Source organism: Schistocerca nitens, chromosome 7 (genome assembly GCF_023898315.1).
Source record: "Schistocerca nitens isolate TAMUIC-IGC-003100 chromosome 7, iqSchNite1.1, whole genome shotgun sequence".
Taxonomy (NCBI): Eukaryota; Metazoa; Arthropoda; class Insecta; order Orthoptera; family Acrididae; genus Schistocerca; species Schistocerca nitens.
In genome coordinates, this window is record NC_064620.1 from 31,179,346 (window position 1) to 31,200,572 (window position 21,227).

Sequence of the window (21,227 nt, forward strand, 5' to 3'; positions counted from 1 at the left end):
TTATAATATGACTATTAATGTCTACTTCATGTGCTGGCAAGACATTTTTGTTTGACTGAAATAAGATAATGTGATTTTTTTGTGAGATTAAGACTTCAACTGGTTCCTGTAAATGGCTTGTAATGTTCACTTTTTATATGAGTTGTGTATTTTAATGCTGAGTTAGGATCTTTAATTACTATGCTTGACAACTTTTTACCTCCCATTAAAGCCATTGAAAGACTATTTATTTAGCTTAAAAACTATAGTGGACCCAGTACTGATCTGTTACTTTGTTCTCCCATTCTGAGGTTATTTGTTAATGAGACCGTGTACTTTCTTATATGAAGGCAAGAGTCTGCTGTGCAACAGGGATAACCGTTAATGCTGTAGCAGTCTGGTTTCCCAGTAAAAATTTTTTGATTCACACAGTCAAAGGCTTTGGCAAGATCATTAACCATACTAACAAGATATACTCTCTTGTTTAGCTCTGCCATCTCTTCTTTATGAGGTCCTTTATTGAATTCTCAATGTAGAATCCTTTGAAAAAGCCAAACTGAGCCTGGTTTAAAAGTTGTTCTCACTTGCATGAGTCAGTATTTTATCATAGGCCAATTTTCCAAAATTTTTGAAAAGAATGGAAGCAGTGAAGTAAGTTTGTAACACTGTCAGTGCGACCCACACAACTTTGTTGAGCACATTATGAACATACCTGTCAGAAATTTCAACAAAAAATCAGCCCGGCAACTGATCTAGTGCCTGAAGGTAGGCAGACCACACCCATGAGTGTGGAAGGGGTTGCCTAACACTCATGCACTAGAGCAGTCAACAGGTTGAAAAGGTGTTGAAATTCCTGACAGGTACATGTGTAAAGTACTAAATAGAGTTGATAGAGTGGCACCAAGAGTGATGTCAAACTGGTTCAGCAGACAGGGACCATTTGCCATTTTATTCATGCACATGTTAATGTGGACAGGAGGGCCGAAAACAGGAGAGTTGAAAAAGTATCCTTTACTGCACTGGATCATGTTCAAATGCCATTGAATCATTTTGAATGGTCCCTTGTGATTCCAACCAGTACACAAGAGCAAAAACTGGGGTTGTGCTTCAGTCCACACATTTAATGGGGATGCAGCCCCAGAATTTCCTTAAAAAAGGGTTGAAACATCAGAGGGTGTCAGCAGCATCAAAGGATGTCAAGAACATCTTCCTGCATTTAACTGTACTGCGAACTGCCGTTTTCAGGTTTAAAATGGATGGGAATCAATGTCCCAGGAAAAGGGGTGTTTTCACTGATGCTTTTTACACCACCCACTGAGGGCTTTTCATGTAGATTCTGAGTGGCAGTGTGCCTGAAATGTTTTCCTTGGCCACCCATAAGAAAACTGTGTGGTTTCAATGCTGGGTGTCATGGTTCTGACCACCATCACAGAGATGTCAAAAGAAGGGGTGAACTGTATGTAAGAGGGACTGCGATGACCCCATGATGTGCCATGTCAATGGTGATGTTGGGCAAACTTGTGTGAAATTTGTTGCCAATAAGGCACTATAAGTCACCTAATAGCTCATATGAACTTCAGAGCTGTGGCTTTTATTACACCTGTGGATACCCACTTGTTTGAATTTTCACCAAGCCCGAGGGTGATGTTGCAGGGCACTATGTTTTTGCACCAATACAGAGGAAGGTTGTAAGTGCCTTTGAGCCAAATTTCAAACTTATGCATGAAAATGAAAGGCAAATATGGAGTTTCAAAAAAATGAGCCTTTAATTTTGTTGCACAGCGTAGTTATTGCTGGTGACACTAACGTAAGCTTTCTGTAAAGTGTTTTCTTCAGTGTAAAATTAAAGCACATGCTTTCTTCTCTGCTTCAGCTTGCATCTACCCATCACACAGTAAACGGTCACACTTTCACAGGTATATTTGCAATAAAATCCCCAAATAGAGCAATTTCTACCATTAAAACATTTGCATCTGGCACATCTGCCTGTGACTTGATTTTCAAGATGTACTCCCCAGATGTCCAAGAAAGAAAGCACAACTGAATGCATAGAGAGACTTTAGGCACATCAAGGTATCTGAACTTACAATGGAGATCTGAAAGCAGTTTGAGAAATGGCTTCCAGTCCATTCCCAGACATAAACAACAAACTTCATGGACATATAAGCAAAATTACCTGAAAATATGACATACAAGTATGTGCTCACTGAAAGACTGCAAAAGTGAGAAGGAAATCTGTCCCTTGGCTAATGGATGAACTGAAACATCTCATAAAACTCAGAAATACTGCACATCAGGTATGTCCTAACCCTGAAAAATAATACTTTTTTCATGCAGAAGAGTGTCAAACTTCACAGGGCACATGGTTTCAGTGAGTTATAAATTTAGGATGTTTCACCAAAGAAAATGTTTCCTCAAAAACTAACTACACAGTTATCACAACTGGTCTGAAAACTACATTGAATAATAAACCTTGGCAAAATACAGCATGAATAATAATTTAGCAGTTTTAAATATTCGTGGTATATGAATTGAACAGGAAACAGAAAAAAAGTATTTGAAGAGTGGAATTATAACAAGTGGAGTTATACCATTGCACTATATTTCACACTATCCCACTCAATGAACTAAAGCAGTACTCCACTTTGACAACCACAACTGAACTGTAAACTAAACAGACTTATTGACTGACAGTAGGACATTGGCTGTCACCTTAAAAGTGCATGGAAATCAATGCTTGATGCCTAGAGGCAACAGGGAAATAACTGAGTCATTCACTATTTAACAAAATCAACATTGCCACCAATGTTCTTCTGTCACAAACATCAACATAATCTCAAGCAACATTTGAAAGTTCTGTGACTTCATGTGGTCTCCGTGACATAATGTGGCCAATTAAATAAAGTACAAAATGAAATAACCTACAGAAACCTGCTGATGATGACAATGAAGGAAGTTGTTGAAAACTTGGGAGTGAATAAGACCTACTGATAATTTAACAGGGATAAATGATAGTAGCCATGAAAAATTCTGTTTTAAGAATGTTGCTGCCAGTAACATCAAAAATCTGTGTGAATCAGATCAGTATCTGCTGGACACAGTGGCCCACAAGCAATTTCCCTGTCAGCTGGAAATAGGAACTTGTCAGACCACTATTCTAAATGGACACCCTCTCATTAATACCCCATTTTATTCTTCTGGTACTGTCCAAGGCCTTAGAATATATAGTCCACAGCCGGCTAACAAACTCCATAATTACAAATAACCTGCTAGATGAATATACCATTCGTGTTTCCATAAATACTGAAGCATAACATTGGCTTTAAGAAAAGCAACAGTCAACCTCAAGCAAGCCATGAGCAGACAAGAGGTGACTATCATACGCTTCTTAGATTTTAGTAAAGTCTTTGACACTGTTGACTTTTATATTTTACTATTCAAATATAACAGCCTAAATTTCTCTCAAAATGCAGTGCATTTGTGTCACTTGTATTTGAAGTCTCATCTACAGTGAATCGTGTTGAGAACACAGTCACAATGGAGACAGTTTGCTTCAGACATACCCTTGGTTTCAGTATTAGGTCCTACAATCTTTTCTTCATACATTAATTATGTGGCATAAGTTTTGGCCTATTGTAAGTACAACATGTATGCTGATGACCTCTAGTTATAGCTAAGTGTTAAGCCAATCAACTTGAAGTCAGTTCTCAAGGAAGGAAGGAAGGAAGGAAGATTGGGTTTAATTTCCCGCCACTATTGAGGTATCAGAGATGCAGCACAAGCTCGGATTGTATTAGGGGCAGGGAAGGAAATTGGCTGTGCCCTTTCACAGTCATCCCAGCATTCACCTGGAGTGATTTAGGAAAATTACAGAAAACCTAAATCTGGATGTCTGGATGTGCATTTGAACTGTTCTCCTCACTAAGATGAGTCCAGTGTGCTAACTACTGTGCCCATCACTCAGTGACAATTATCAAGAATTTCAATGCTGACCTGTACATTATCAATGTTGGAAAAGACTATAAGCTTAAACCCCATCCATCAAAAAACCCCAAGAGGTCCTTGTTGGCCATTCTATTCTTATATGTGAAAATATCAGGAATCTGTACCATCTTTAATCCTAAATGAGACAAATACAATTTCCTTGGCAAAGAGCCTTACAGTAACACTAGATGAAAGCCAAAACTGGACTGAAGAGATTATTACAATGTGCAAGAATGCATCAGTATATTTCTGGTGATCAACTTCTGCATATGGTGTGTGTGTTATGTTTCTACTTGTTGATCATATTTCACCATCTTATGCATAACTCTTCTGCTACATGCGAACAAGTGCCGAGCTTTCCATACACTCTGTCCCTACTACTGTCTCATCAAATTTTACAAAACAACATTCATTCTGTCCTGCTGCATCAACAACTGCTTTCTCAGAGTCATTTTTAGTGGCAGAGACCTGTCTGTGGAATGATTACCCTCTTATATAAGAAAACTAAAAATTCTTTCTAGTTTCAACAGACAGTTAATGAGGTATACCCTAAGCCAACAATAATGGCTTTATGTGCCTTTTATTCCATTACAAGTAAGTGCTTTTCTTTCCAAATAGTCGATTATTTTCTTAAGCCATTAGCTGTCACAGTCTCAATTCCTTTTTGAACTCACTATGTCAGGAGATATCACTTTTGTACATCTATAAAAAAACTTTGTTTAAAATTATAACATAAATTGGGCAGATACAAAAATCTGCTTACAAAGTGACAGCAGGAGAAAACATGCATAAAAGATAAGGATATGTGCAGAGTGGTTGCTCGGAAAGGATGATGGTAAAGGAGTGGAAATGTATAGGAAATGGGGAAAGTTACAGTAAAGCCACCCAAACATTGGGTCAAGGAGACTGGATGGGATGTGAAGGAAAAGACTGGTTGTTGGTGTCTGCACTGGATGAGATTTGCTAATATCAGAGCATAATGGTGGAAGACAGGGTAATAAGCAAGACACAGATTACTGAAAAAATATCATTAGAGTGCCAATAAAAGAGGAAAGCTAAGTGTGTTATACATGGACAAATAATGGGGACAGAGAGAAATGGACAGAACAAAAAATTAAAGACATAGAAAACAACAGCGAGTGAAAAAAAGGAATAGTTGAAACTTACTGGCACACAGTTATAATTCACCAGGAAGTTTCATATCAGTGCACACTCCACTACAAAGTGAAAATTAATTCTGAAAAAGGAAGAGTTACTGAAAACAAATGCTGAGACCACACAAATTAATATAAATATTGGTTGGTTGGCTTGGTGGAGAGAGCCAAGCACATGTAAGTGCCAGTTCCCATCAGCAAAGTTCTGAGAAACTGGTGTCAGGAGAGAGATTCAGATCTCATATGTGATGAAAGGTCATGACTGTGATGTTGCAGAGGATGCTCTGCAACAAAACACTATTCTAGGTGTACATCTACCCCTCAAAGGTAAAGCTGTTCTTCATAACACAGAATGGAAATGGCCTCATTTCAGGGCATGTTTTTAGAAAGGCACAGCTTTGTCGAAGTACTTGATTAATAGATTCAAGACCAGGATAGTAACAAGTGACAAGTCGAAGTACTTGATTAATAGATTCAAGACCAGGATAGTAACAAGTGACAAGAGGTGTACTCCTAAGCTGTTTTTTGGAGGGATCAGTAGTACCAGGATTGGATGTTATTGTTCAGAAAATCTGTTTTTGAGCTAGGCTGATGGGATAACTGTATACAGTAAAGGATAAGATGAGAATGCTCATAGACTGCTATAAAGTCTGCATCTCAATAAATATGCTTACTTCAAATGTCAAAACTATATTGAAATATGAAAAGCATAGCAACTGTCAAAATGTAAGTACTAGTGTTGTTTGTAGGTTTAATAGAAAGTTCAACTGACCCTTGGTGAGGATTCAATTAACATTGAGGAAAGTGGCTTGAGATTTGGAATAGGAAAAGGAAAATTTAAATGGTAGAGTGGATTTAGATTTTCCAAAAAATTTTAATGGGTCATAGATTCACAGTCAGTCCATATGGCAAAACTGTCATTAATGTATCTCAACCAAACCATGGGCTGATGGCTTAAGAGTTCTAGGCAAGCCCCCTCCAAGTTACCTGTGAAAAGGTTGGCCAAGGAGGGAACCATCCTAGTTCCCCTGGCCATACCCCTGACCTGCTTTTATATTTGTTTGTATTTCCTAGGTCATCTGAGAGCTGTGCCCTTCCCACTACCACCAAACACCTTACTTTTCACAACTGATGCCACTTGCCTCTACACCAATATTCCACATGTGCATAGTTTATCTACTGCTGAACATTACCTCAACCAACACCCACCTGATTCCACTGTTCACCTTAATCAACTTTACACTTACGAACTACTACTTTGCCTGTAGGTGCATATACAGGGTGAGTCACCTAACATTACCGCTGGATATATTTCATAAACCACATCAAATACTGACGAATCGATTCCACAGACCGAACGTGAGGAGAGGGGCTAGTGTAATTGTTTAATACAAACCATACAAAAATGCACGGAAGTATGTTTTTTAACACAAACCTACGTTTTTTTAAATGGAACCCCGTTAGTTTTGTTAGCACATCTGATCACATAAACAAATACGTAATCAGTGCCATTTGTTGCATTGTAAAATGTTAATTACATCCGGAGATATTGTAACCTAAAGTTGACGCTTGAGTACCACTCCTCCGCTGTTCGTTCGTGTGTATCGGAGAGCACCGAATTACGTAGGGATCCAAAGAGAACGGTGATGGACCTTAGGTACAGAAGAGACTGGAACAGCACATTACGTCCACATGCTAACACCTTTTTATTGGTCTTTTTCACTGACGCACACGTACATTACCATGAGGGGTGAGGTACATGTACACACGTGGTTTCCGTTTTCAATTACTGAGTGGAATAGAGTGTGTCCCGACATGTCAGGCCAATAGATGTTCAATGTGGTGGCCATCATTTGCTGCACACAATTGCAATCTCTGGCGTAATGAATGTCGTACACGCCGCAGTACATCTGGTGTAATGTCGCCGCAGGCTGCCACAATACGTTGTTTCATATCCTCTGGGGTTGTAGGCACATCACGGTACACATTCTCCTTTAACGTACCCCACAGAAAGAAGTCCAGAGATGTAAGATCAGGAGAACGGGCTGGCCCTGCAGATGCTGCTCGCCGACCGTGGCCCGTGTTTGTTACAACACGCAACTGAACGTCAGAGGTTTCAAGCGTTAACTTTAGGTTAAAATATAACAGAACAGACCTAAATAGATCGGGGGTATGGCCATGGGAACCAGGATGGCTCCTTCCTTGACCAACCTTTTCATGGGTCACTCTGAGGGGGCTTGCCTCTGTTTCAAAGCCATCAGCCCAGGTTTGGTTTAGATACACTGATGACAGGTTTGCCACATATACTCATGGTGAGGGTGTGACCTGTTGAAATTTTTGTAATCCCTAAATCCATTCTCCAGATTAAATTTCACATGGTCCTTTTCCAAATTCCATGCCACTTTCCTTGATGTTAACACACTGCCATCCAGGGACACCACAGTGGTGTTGTGCGCGAAAAAGCAGTTAATGTCAAATTCAGATTGCAGATGTTTTAATGAGTACTTTTCTTCTGTTGGAAAGTCTGTCAATGACCATTTTAAGAATGTTCAGCATAGATATAGGGGCATTCCAATCAAACAAAGCATATACTTGGCCCCAACCAATAACAAGGAAGTCAAAAACATAGTAATGTCATTAAAAAATACAAAATCAACAGGCTATGATGGATTGTCTATCAGTACACTGAAAAGATGCATAGACAACATATCTGATGCCATGGCCACAGCAGTAAATGATGTAATTGCATCAGGTTGTTTCCCAGATAGCCTAAAGACAGCACAAGTAACCCCGATTCACAAGAAAGGTGATAAATCTAAAATTGAAAACTACTGCCCCATCTCAATCTTACCTGCATTTTCTAAGGTAGTTGAGAAAGTTATTTATACTAGACTAATGACATTCCTGAGTCAACACAATTTAATATTTGAAAATCAGAATGGCTTTATGTAAAACAACTCAACATCAGTAGCAGCAGCACAATTAATAGACAAAATAATAACGGCCATAGAGAACAAGGAGTATGTAACTGGAGTGTTCCTTGATCTACAAAAAGCTTTTGATTGTGTCAACATCACCATATTACTTGACAAGCTGTGGAACCTGGGTATCAGAGGAACGGGCTATGAGCTAATAAAATCATATATGAGCAATAGAAAACAATTTGTCTTGCTTAAAACAAACAGTGGGTCTTACAAATCTAAAATTACAGACATCAAATATGGAGAGCCTCAAGGTTCTGTCTTGGGACCCCTTCTTTTCTTGATTTATGTCAATGATATACAGTATTGTTTTCCTAACTGTACAAAAATACTGTATGCAGATGACACATCAATAGTGTGTAAACACAAAGACTGTGAGAGTCTGGAGGTACAGTGCAACAGTGTAACTGATGAAATAGTCAAGTATTTTAATGAAAGCCATCTGAATGTAAGTGCTTCAAAGACTGCAATGATGGAATTTAAGACAAGGAAACAAATAGAATTTGACATGAAATTATCCATAGGAAATGCCATTGTAAAAAAGGAAAAATGGACAAAGTTCTTGGGAATTACAATCCAGGACAGCCTCAAATGGGACATGCATATTGATTCCTTAGCATGTAAGCTGTCGAAGAATGTGTTTGCTATAAATATGATTAGCAAATATTGTAATGACATGGGTGTACTGAAAACTACTTATCATGCCCTATTCTCATCAAACTTAAACTATGCTGTAGAAATATGGGGTGCAACAACTCAAGCCAACCTAAGTACATTATTAATACTACAGAAAAAAGTTATCAGAATTATTTGTGGTGCCAAACCTCGAGAATCATGTCGGAACCTGTTCCCAAAATTAGGTGTGCTTACCATTATAGGTGTGTACATATTGAAAGTTGTATTGCTTGTGAAAACAATTAATCCAAATTTCAACTGTGACCTGCACCAATATGATACAAGGCAAAAGTGCAGATACCATGTAAATAGCCACAGAACAGCTTTATATGAAAAAAATGCACTTCATGCTGGGCTGAAGCTAGCCAATGCCCTACCAAAAAGTCTCACAACCCTTCCTGCTATCAAATTAAAAGATCAGCTAAAAAGAATTCTAATTGAAAACCCTTTTTATTCCCTAGACGAGTATTATATCTGTATGAAAAGTCTTTCATAAGTATGTCAAGCTCATAGTTTTAAGTAACCTACAACTAATATAATGTTGATAAAAACAATATTTGTAATATCGTGATTGTATACTACCAGACGTAAAATCCATCAAAATGTAAAATTTATTAATACAAACAAATCTTTAGTTTGTAATTTATAAACTGACGTATTCAGAAGAATAATCTGTATGATGTCCTGAAACTGTATTATTTCTAGGGATTGTATTTGATTATTCGATGTTGAATAAATATTATTATTATTATTATTATTATTATTATTATTAACGGCCAGCGACACCACAGTGGTGTCATTAGCATAGTATCGCGCAGTGGCCAGCAACAGCACTTTAGTATCTTTTGCATTCTGTTGGTGCTTTGTTTACATAACAATAAGTTACACACATCAACAAGTTTTTTGTTTTTATAAGTACTTGTGCCCTTTCATCGTGGCAGACGAAAAAGACAATACGATTATTTACGATGAATGCGCGGAGCAAAACTTGGAGATTGCCACTACATCGTGTATGTCTCATCATGATCTGGTTGACAGACATTCTGGTCACATAAGGCAACACCAATTAATAGGCCTACGTATTTCTAAAATGAAGAAACTGCCTTGTACGTTCCAAAAACAAAAAAAAGAACACCAAACTTAATGTGCAAGTCTTGTGGAGTTGCATTACATCTTGGAGACTGTCTTGCTGCATGTCATATGAAAGAGAAATACTATGTACCAAAGACAATGCAAATCAACAAATATATGAAACAAACAAATTTTGTATTTAGTTATGTATGTATATCTTCAAAATTTCTTGAAAGTAGGGGAACAAAGTTGAGAACTTTTGAAAACTAATGATGAGATTAGTAAAACATAACAATTCATAATCTCCCAATAATGTCAAGAATGGCTGCCGACAAGCCAAGTAATTCGAATTAGTGCTGCTGGTGCCAAGCAAATAAATTTGTATGAGATATGCGGATGGCAAAGTGTTAATTGCATTCTCACCAAGGGTCAGTGACACTTCCTGTTAACATTAAAACTACTAACAACAGCACCACTTACATTTTGACAGTTGCTATACTTTTCATGTGAAAGGTTTCCTCCCATACAAAAAGTCCTAGTCAGGCCCCAAGCATCTTCTGCGCTCATTTCACTACCCTATCGCTCCTACCTCTGTGACCTTGGCCACAGTACAACTTGCCCTATGTGCCATCATACCACCAACTATACCAGTTCTTTACCTGGGAAAATATATACTATCACTCAGAGAGCCATCTGTGAAATGACACATGTCAAGTACCAGATGTAAATGGTGTTGGATCTTCTGCATTGGTATGACCACCACTAATTTATCATTTAGGATGAATGTACATAGACAGAGGGTGTATACTGTAAACACACAGTGTCCTGTTGCAGAACATGCTCTACATGAGTCATGACCTCAGTGCCCATTTCACCACACATGAGATTTGAATTTCTCTCCTGACGTCAGTTTCTCAGAGCTTTGCAGATTGGAACTGGCATTTCAATGTGTGCTTGGTTCTCACCGCCCACCTGTTTTAAATTTACATTAATTTCTATGGTCTCAGAATTTCTTTTCAATAACTGTTTCTTCTCTTTGCTTACTTTAATTTTCTAGGTCTTTTGTTTTCCAGCCTGCGTATTTTTACGTGCCTGCACTAGGGATGGGGAAAACTTAACTGGTTAAAATGGCTATTGGTATTTTAGTTCTGAATACCTGGTACTTTTCAGTATTTATTTGGTCTCAGTTATAGCAGGTTTTTTCCACTTTTTCCCCTAATAACCAGGTAATAAAAGTGGCATATCAATTTGCCATAGCAGTTCTAAAACTTTTGGTTTTCAAATAAAACTTATTTTAAAAATAAAAATAAAACATTTATCTAAAAACAAAGATGATCTGACTTACCGAACGAAAGCGCTGGCAGGTCGATAGAAATATGTCTGCTTGTGAGATGTCTGCTTGTGTCTGTATATGTGTGGATGGATATGTGTGTGTGTGCAAGTGTATACCCGTCCTTTTTTCCCCCTAAGGTAAGTCTTTCCGCTCCCAGGATTGGAATGACTCCTTACCCTCTCCCCTAAAACCCACATCCTTTCGTCTTTCCCTCTCCTTCCCTCTTTCCTGATGAGGCAACAGTTTGTTGCGAAAGCTTGAATTTTGTGTGTGTGTTTGTGTTTGTTTGTGTGTCTATCGACCTGCCAGCGCTTTCGTACGGTAAGTCACATCATCTTTGTTTTTAGATATATTTTTCCCACGTGGAATGTTTCCCTCTATTATATTGATATCTCTAAAATAAAACATTTTATTTATAAAATTTTAATAGCTTTGAAATACTGGGTTATTATAGAAACTGTAAAAAGCAGTTGGTACTGTTTTAATAACAACACCTGCAATTCGAAACTAGCAACAAATACATGTCATAAGGATCTGTACAGCATTTCAGGGACAGTAATTTATCTATTGCCATACAATGTGACCTATAAGATGTTAAGCACATATGTGCACTATGCAAGACTTGTCACCACCTGGTCTACATGGTACACTCTTGTTGTCGCCATCAGACATTAGTTGTATCACAATATAACTTGGTCCCTAGTCTGGAAGCATTTTATAAAGTGTGGTAGCAGTGAAGTATTACACTCCATTCACATTAAAAGATTAAAAATAAGAGGAGGCACAACAAATATGCAACATCACATAATGAGAAAACATCCACAATGTTCCTTAGTAGAGAAGGTAAATTTGATGGCATACCTATAATTTGACCCATCTTCATAGCTGAGGTCATTAACACATGCTAATGGGGTGGTGCTCAACTCACAGATAAGCTATTTCAAATCATTATGGCGAATAAAAGATTCACTGCAAGTATTTGGCTTGCAAGGGGAGGAGTAGAGATTGCACAAAGTTGTTTTCTTTTTTTTAATTTAGTGACTTTTGGGGGTGTGTTCATGCAGCCATCTCAAGAATGGAATGTCATTTAGGATGATAGGAATGTAATGACAACCCAATACCCAGTCCCAAAGCAGAGAGATTTTCTGTTCCGGCTGGGAAGCGAACCTGGCCCTCTTCGGTTAGCAATCTACCACACTGACCGCAACTACTGAGGTGGACACTACGTAATTAATCTTATGAGTGAAAGTAAGCTAAAAGACCAGTTCCTAAATCTGTTATGTAGTTTCAATCTGCTTCCACACATACACACACCCACAAGAATAACAAATAGTACAGTCAGTCTTATTGATAATATATTTTTAAATGTAGGACGCACAGAAGTTGAAGTAACAAATACTGATTTGGGATTATCAGACCACAATGCTCGTGTCCTCAAAATTCCTTCAAGGCCACTGAAAGAGAAAAAAACACACTTCATGTATAAAAGAAATTTTTCTACCAAGTTCTTGGATCACAGCTGGCATCAAAACTTCCTGTGGAACTCTAAAGAGACTAATTTATAAAATGAAAACTTCCACAGACCCACAATTCATAGAATATGTCAGGAATTACAAGAGGGTATATAGAAAAGTAATTGCTAAAGCAAAATTCATGAGTAATGATAGTTTTCTAAGACAGTCTGAAAACAAATCAAAAGCCATATGGGGTATTGTGACGACTGAAACGGGGAAGAGTTGTGAAAGCCAGGACATTAGCCTCAAAAATTTTAAAAATGTCAATATTAATGAACAAGATTTTCCAAATTATATTAACATTTATTTCATGAATGCAACAACTTCATTAAGCTTAAAATTAACAAACAAAGAAAAACCTGAATATCCAAAAACAGCTTGTAGGATGAGGGTAGAGCCAACAAATGAGGGTGAAGTGTTGAAAGTGATACAAAGCTTGAAACCCAAAATGTCAGCTGGCATAGATGATGTGCCTGTGTCAATCATAACAACGACAGCACCACAAATTGCAAAACCCTTTGCACACATAGCCAATTTATCATTCAGTGAAGGAGCTTTTCCAGAAAGGCTGAAAATTTCAAAAGTGAAGCCATTATTTAAAAACGGCGACAAGTATAAGGTAAAAAACTATTGCCCAATATCTCTCCTCCCAGCATTTTCAAAAATATTAGAAAAACTGATGAAGCACCGAATCAACAAATATCTAAATGGCCATAATTTACTAAACAGAAATCAACATGGCTTCCAAGCACGTAAAAATACCGAAACAGCAGTAATGTGCTACACTGAACAAATAACCAAATATCTAGAAAAAGATTATAGTGTAGTAGGAGTAAATTTAGACCTCTCCAAAGCTTTTGACACTGTGAACCAGGACATTCTTTTAGAAAAATTGGAAGTGTTGTTTATACATGGAATAGGAAAAAAATGGTTTGGATCATACCTAAAAAAACAGAACACAGGTTATAGGACTGACATCAACTTACTCCAACCACAAAATAAATTCAGTATCAGAGGCAAAAAATGTAGAAATAGGAGTACCACAAGGCATATTGTTTCTTGTCTATATAAATGATTTTCACACCTCAGATGATGCAGCCAAAGCAATAATATTTGCAGATGATATTAGTGTGATAATAAGTGCACCAAAGCAATTGCTGATAAAGTACTAAATTACATCCACTCTTGGTTCAATGCAAACAGGTTGACACTGAATGTAAATAAAACAAATTATATGCAGTTTGGGAAAAGATGTCAAAATGTAAATCTCGATCTGGTGTGGGACGACAAAGCCGTAGACAGTGACGTCCACAAAATTGCTGGGGATTCATGTGGATAAAACTTAAATTTTAATGACCACGTAATAAAACTTGCACATAAACTTAATTCAACCTGTTTTGCCCTCAGAATTATTGCAAATGTTTGTACCTCAAAGGGTGCCAGAATGGTATATTTTGGCTATTTTCAATCTCTTGCCACATACGGAATAATATTTAGGGGTTCCGCAACAGCGCGCCTAAAACAAATTTTTTTTGTTGCAGAAGAGGGCCCTCCGAATAATAACTCACAGTCATCCACAGACACACTGCAAACCCATAATCAAAAAGCTTATAATACTTACTATACCATCATTATACATATACAAATGTGTATTGTATGTCAGGACCCACACTGCAGATTTTCAGACAAATGCCGACTTTCATAACTACAATACCCGTAATAGCACAGCACTCCATACTCAGCGAACAAAAAGAACGAATACACAAAGGCATGTGAGCCATATCAGTGCAAAACTGTACAATGCACTGCCAGTCAACATCAGGCAGTTAGAAGATGATAACAAATTTAAAACAGAATTTAAAAAATTTCAAGTAGAACAATGTTTTTATTCTGTAAATGTCTATGTAGGTCAATAAATTTTTTTCTGATGATATTTATAAAGGCAAAATGGAAAATAATCTATCTGTACCTAATCATTCATTACCTAATCATTCATTACATTTACATTCTTAAAGGACAGCTATTGTGTGATGTAAATATATACTTAAGCAGTGTTGTGTATATAAGAACTTGCCGTTTAGGGAGGACAAAACTAAAGCCTTATAAAAAATAGACTATGCATTTAAAATAACAAGCAGGGATGTATATAGGCTATATTAATTTCATTGTATTATTATTAACTTCATTGTATTATTTTGTTTTGTACTTTGTTACGTATATATTGTTTGTCTCCCATTTCTTTGAAATGGCTTACATGTACCCTTGACAACATCCATACAATATTTATTGTCGACGGATGGAGACATAAAATAAATAAATAAAGTTCGTGATCACCAGTCTTTGTATCAATATCCTTGATCAAATTCTAAAGCTCTGCACAGTGTCTCTGAGTTCAAATATAAATTTCCTACAGACTGAACAGCTTGTGTCCACAAATAAACACTGATTCAGAAAGCATCACCCATCTGCAACTCAGCTTGCTCACATGATATACTATGAAGTATGGATGAAGAGCAACACGCATATTCCACATTCCTAGGTTTCCAAAAAGCATTCAACACAGTACACCACTGCAGACTGTTAATGAAGGTTTGAGTATAATGAAAAGATTCCAAGATTTGTGAGTGGCTCAAAGAATTCTTAACTAAGAGTACCCGGTACATTGTCCTCAATGGCAAGTGTTCATCAGAGACAAGAGTATTGTCAGGAGTGCCCCAGAGAAGTGGAACCACTTTTATTTTTCCATATACGTACAGGATCTGGTGGACAGGGTGGACAGCAATTTGCAGTTGTTTGCTGATGATGCCGTGGTGTAAGGGAAAGTGTCACAGATGAGTGACTGTAGAGTGATGTAAGGTGACTTAACCAAAATTTCAAGTTGGTCTGATGAATAGCAGATAGCTCTAAATATAAAAAAAAGTAAGTTAAGACAGACGAGTAGGAAAACAAACCCATAATGTTCAGATGCAGCGTAATAGTGACCTGTTTGATACAGTTACGTCATTTAAATATCTGGGCATAACATTGCAGAATGATATCAAATGGAACAAGCATGTGAGGACTGCAGTAGGGAAGGCAAATGGTCAACTTTGGTTTATTGGGAGAATTACAGGAAAGTCTGGTTCACCTGTAAAGGATGACCACATATGGGATACTGGTGTGACCTATTCTTGAGTACAGCTTGAGCGTTTGGGCCCAATACCAGGTTAGATTTAACAAAGGTATCAAAATAATTCATAGGAGGGCAGCTAGATTTGTTACCAGTAGGTTCTAACAACACAGTGTGTTACAGAGATGCTTCAGGAACTGAAATGAGAATCCCTGGAGGAAAGGCAACATTCTGTTTGAGGAATGCTATTGAGAAAATTTAGAGAAGTGACAAATGAAGCTGATTGCAGAATGATCCTACCAACATACATTTTGTGTAAGGACCATGAAGATAAGATAAGATATGAGAAATTTGGGCTAATACAGGGGTGAGGGGGGGGGGGGGGGCTGTGGCATGTAGTTGTCGTTTTCCCTCTTTTTATTTGCAGTTGGGACAGGAAATAAAATGACTAGTAATTGTGGTACAAGGTGCCCTCCACCATGCACCATATGGTGGCTTGAAGAGTATAGATGTAGCTGTAGAAGTGAGGGCATGTAACACTGTTGAATTTGATCTGTCCGTCCAATCAAGATATTAAACTCGGTGGCCCACTTTGTGCTATTTGCGAGGAGTAGGCTACATGTTGGCAGCAGATTTCACTCTCTCCCTTCCTTTTATCCACAATAACACAAACACCCCATTACACTATAAAAACACATATCAGTGTCATCTGTACGATGCAGATACATACTTAACACATCATAACAGATCAGAGGAAGGCAATGCAAACAACCTCTACTAGAACACTGCCATGAGCGGTGATGCAAAAGATTCCAGTATCTGCCCCCCTACACTCATATCCTGAGTATGGGACAATTTATCACTACCTATAATTTGATATGCTATAAACTTGGGACAATAACTGAGCCCTTAATTTTGTGGTTCCTTCAGGGTGAAAAATTGATACCATCCAAACGTGACAATGCAGGAAAATCACCAGCTTGTGACCTGCTCTTGCTGCCGCCACACCCACCTACTTCACATTTGCCATCTATGCTGAAGATACCAAGACTGATTTCTGCCACAGCCTCAACACCACATTGATTGAGATCATTAGAATTTTTCAATCTTTGTATGAAGTCTATGTTTATTACTAGAGGTCATAGCAATAAAAAAACAAAGATTGGTTATTTCATAATACAGTTATTTTAAGCAGTTTTAACAATCAGATTCAACTGGAGATGATCAGGACTGACATAATCAAAAATCAATTGTTTCAGTGATAACTACTGTCCCTTGCCTCTACTCACTTGTCTACGATGTGTAAAAAGCATAGCTTGTTGCTCTTATAGACTCTTGCACCATGTTTTTCAGTAATCTTTGCCTTGCTTGGCACCCTATCTTCCACTTTCTCAAATCTTGTCCAGTGCAAACACAATTAATCAATCTTCCTTCTAATCCCATCCACTGAGTTTCCCATGACCTGTGGTTCTGGAAAAAAGTTTTTATAACTCTCCCCGTTTCCTAAACCTTGCCAGCCCTTTTCCTTAATCTCTCTTCCCACAGTAGCACACTCAATGAGAATAGAACACCCAGTGCAATACCAACTGATAATTACTATCTAAATTCAACTAGTTTTCATGAAACAAATGTTATCCCTATAATAAAGGGTTTATCTGACCATGATGGTCCAATTGCTGCAATAAAACTCCCCTATTGATCACATTTACCTACAAAAAAGGAGAGAATCTCACAGAATGGTAAGATCTAACTCAGTTACTCTGTGATTAATTTGTCATAAACTGTCTTGCCTTAAAGTCCAAAGACACAGTTAGTTCTTTTTACTTAATCACTAGACTTTAACAAATGTACCATCCTAGTGGAAAATAATAAGTAAGATAAAATGTCATATGTCCTTCATATTTATGAGAAACTGGAGCAAAAATCTCTTGAACTGATCTGCTAAAACATTTATCCACATTTGGTAGAGAGTAATTTCAAACCTGGGGATATAGAAATCTGTATGTCAGGGTATTTTACTTGTTTTTATGCATGTATGTTGTAAGGTGTCACCTCTTTGTTAGATTCATTGTATGCAAAGTTTCTGGAACGTGATACGAAATGTGCAAATTTAAAGGAGAAATTTTATCAACAATGATTTTATTTCACAAGAGAAACCATGAAACATTTTGTGGCCCTTGCCTATCGAATAGGGACACAACTTTTGTCTCCATTAATAGCCACAGCCATGGCTTATGCTGAGTTACAGGATAACAGTACATTTATCATTAAATGAATTATGTAAAAGACATCAGATGATCAACTGGTAAGTAAATGCAAAAAGAATTTATTGCAAGAATATAGGGCTATATTTACAAATTACTTTCTTCATTACACACAGATAAAACTATATTCATTTGAAAAGTCACATATACCTGTAGGATGGAGATGGTATTGGGAAAATCATGTACTTTAAAATAATTTTTCGCCCGAGGAAGGAAGGGCAGGATTTAACATTCCAATGTCATTGCAAATAGAGCCCAGTTTGGACAAGGATGGTAGAGGTAATTGGCTGCGGCCATCTCAAAGGAACCAAACTGGTATTTGGTGAAGTAATTCATGAAAACTGTGGAAAAACTTGAATCTACTTAGAAGGGCACAAATTTAAAGTTCACTTCAACTGATATTAGTTTACATTACTTCCTGTTTACGTGCACCCACAATTTGGTGTTGTCATTCCTGTGCTACCTCAACCGGTAAAATCAGTATTTCAGATCAGTTCCTGTAATTACACTAATTTGACAAAGTCCACACCATGTAAACAATTACACAAAAGATAAATGAAGTAGTGAATTATGCTGTTTTCATAAATTTAATCATTTATTTTTTCATACAACCTGTACGATCCCACCTCCATGCAGTCTGTGCTCTACTACTTTGCTATTTGCATAGATTGAAGGAGGGGAGGAGAAAATATGAGAAATGATGCTCTGCCTCCCATATGTAGTGTTACCAATGAGGGAATGGCACGCCAAGATAACACACACCTTAATGTTTCACATAAGTGAAAATTAAATTGCTTAATGAAGTAATTATGCTCATAATGCTATACACTGCTACATAATAAACATAACTTGCAATAAAAAGCTAAAGTTAAAATCAGAAAGGCAATCCTCCATCATTCACTTGTCACAGTAATATCTTCTTAAAGTTTCATAGAGAAAATATAATATGTCTATTTTAAAGTAAAGTCTTGTTTTTACGCAGAAACGTCTTCCCAGACAACTTGTTCCAAGCAGCTTTCCAACAGGTAAGGATATGCTTATTTCTAATATGATTTTCCTCCTCCATAGTATGATGATTATTTACAACTATTATTTTGTGTTCAGTTACAGAATATAGCTTAAATTATATTCATGGTAGATATGAAAAATGGATAAGAAAATGATACAGAAGTTTACGTTATCCAAAAGAAAGAGTTGGTGATGTTTAGTTCAATGGTTTTGAAAACTGAAAATTTTTCTATACATTCTTCATACTATAATACAAATGATTTGTATGACTCTTCTGAATTTATGCGTAAACTACCTGTAATAACAGTAGATAGAAAAAATGTAATTGGGATGTCATACTATCTTCATCACCAGAACATTTTTGGTATTGTATTTGGTTTGTGTGGTATGTTTTGTAGGCTCATACAGTGTACACACCGAAGATTAGTGCTCCACCTTATAATGGGTCAATAAATGGTACGGGAGCTGTGCTGATGGCTTCAGCAGCTGCTGCGGGAGCAGATACTGCAGGAGGAGGTAGTGGAGAAGAGGCACTTGAGGAGACAGTTGTAACACACACAGAGTTGGTGAGGACTATAAAGTACAGGTAAGCTAAGAATCACTATTTAAAAATACAGCATCTTTTTGTACAATATGCATATTAAAAAATTTATCATTGTGGTGAGAGATGTAATGGTGGTGGTAACAAACATAAGTGGTGGGGATGTAGACTGAGCCATTGGCAATATTGATGCTCATGCTAGATACGTTGGGCTGTTTGGAGACAGTGTTGTTATTCTCATAATCATGCAACACATAATCGTTCAGTTGCATTGTGAGTATGCAGGAATCAACATACCTCTGTTATGCAATGTATAATAACTCATTTTCTCACTAAAAAAGAAAATAAACCTTGCGACTTTTTGAAAGTATTCTGTGAAAACTTCACACAATATACATTGTATGGAATTAAGATGTTTTTATAGGCACCACTCCAAACATGGCTTATTCCTGTCATATGCAACCCTCCATTTCCTGTCATCAAGACAAGGCTCCATCCAAACAAAGTGGAAGTATTTAACACCACATGATTTTAGTAGGTCTGAGGTGCGCACACAGGCGCTGACTTGAAAATATTTTGGAAGGGTGGGAAGGGGGAGGGGGGGGGGAAAGAATCATTTTATTGGGTACTACATTTGACAGATAACTTTGCATTTCCATCTACATGTTCGACACTCCAAACCAGTCCTATTTGCAGATGACACCAGTGTATTGATTGAAGGTGCGAATAGAAAGGTTCTTAGACTGTATGCTGAAGTCACAAATGAAAAGATTTCAGAGTGGTTTGTGATTCTTAAATTCTAAGCTATCTAAAATGACCTATGCAATGAGAATTATATGGAACAACACAAGTGCTGAAGGGGAGAGGTGTATTATGCACGCATACTTTCCCTTTTGAGTTATGACATCATATTCTTGGGAAATTCCCCTCACAGCATAACAACTTTCTAGAAACAAAAAAAGATTGTGAGTATAATGAAAAATGCAAACAGCTGAAAATCATGCAAACTGCGAGTGGCTGGCGATGAGCCCCTACCCCTCGACTCACTGAAACATCAATCACAAGGTCATTTCAGTTGGAGTATAGGTCAGTAGTTGTACAAAACAAATACATAAATAAAGTTGAAGAAACATACCTTAATTTTTGATGGCAAATGTACTCCTCCTCAGATCATTCCTGCATATGAATTCATCACATGTGGCATCAAGGTCGAGTTTCATCGATTCATCTCTATGGACACTGAGAAGGGCGATGGCATTAAGACGATCCTGCCTCATTGTAGAACGAAGATACGTTTTCACCCTCTGCAGACAAAAAAATGATCGCACAGCGGTGCAGGATGTTACCGGAATCGTCAGCACTACACGTATGAATTTCACTAGTTCAGGCAGTAGGTCAAACAAGTGGTTTTCCTGTTTTAGGTATTTCAATATGTCATCCAACGAACTAATATTCGCAGAATCACTACTTTGGATAATCTCATGAAACATGCTTCAATGGAGAAGCAAGCATTCTTTGCCTATATCTGATTCATAGAAAGATAAAATATTGAATGAATGTTTGTTATCGCCAAGAAGAAATTGTGACTGAGTTTTGAACCATGATTCCAAGAAG

General features: G+C 37.4%; 1 protein-coding gene across 1 annotated transcript in view; it reads left to right on the forward strand.

The window, feature by feature from the left end:
• LOC126195122 (excitatory amino acid transporter 2) overlaps positions 1–21,227 on the forward strand; it is a 289,148-nt gene that overhangs the window by 233,333 nt on the left and 34,588 nt on the right. Inside the window, exons 4-5 of the mRNA XM_049933613.1 lie at positions 19,047–19,089; positions 19,471–19,658. Of these exons, the coding sequence (XP_049789570.1) occupies positions 19,047–19,089; positions 19,471–19,658 (231 nt within the window). The remainder of the gene's footprint in view (positions 1–19,046; positions 19,090–19,470; positions 19,659–21,227) is intronic.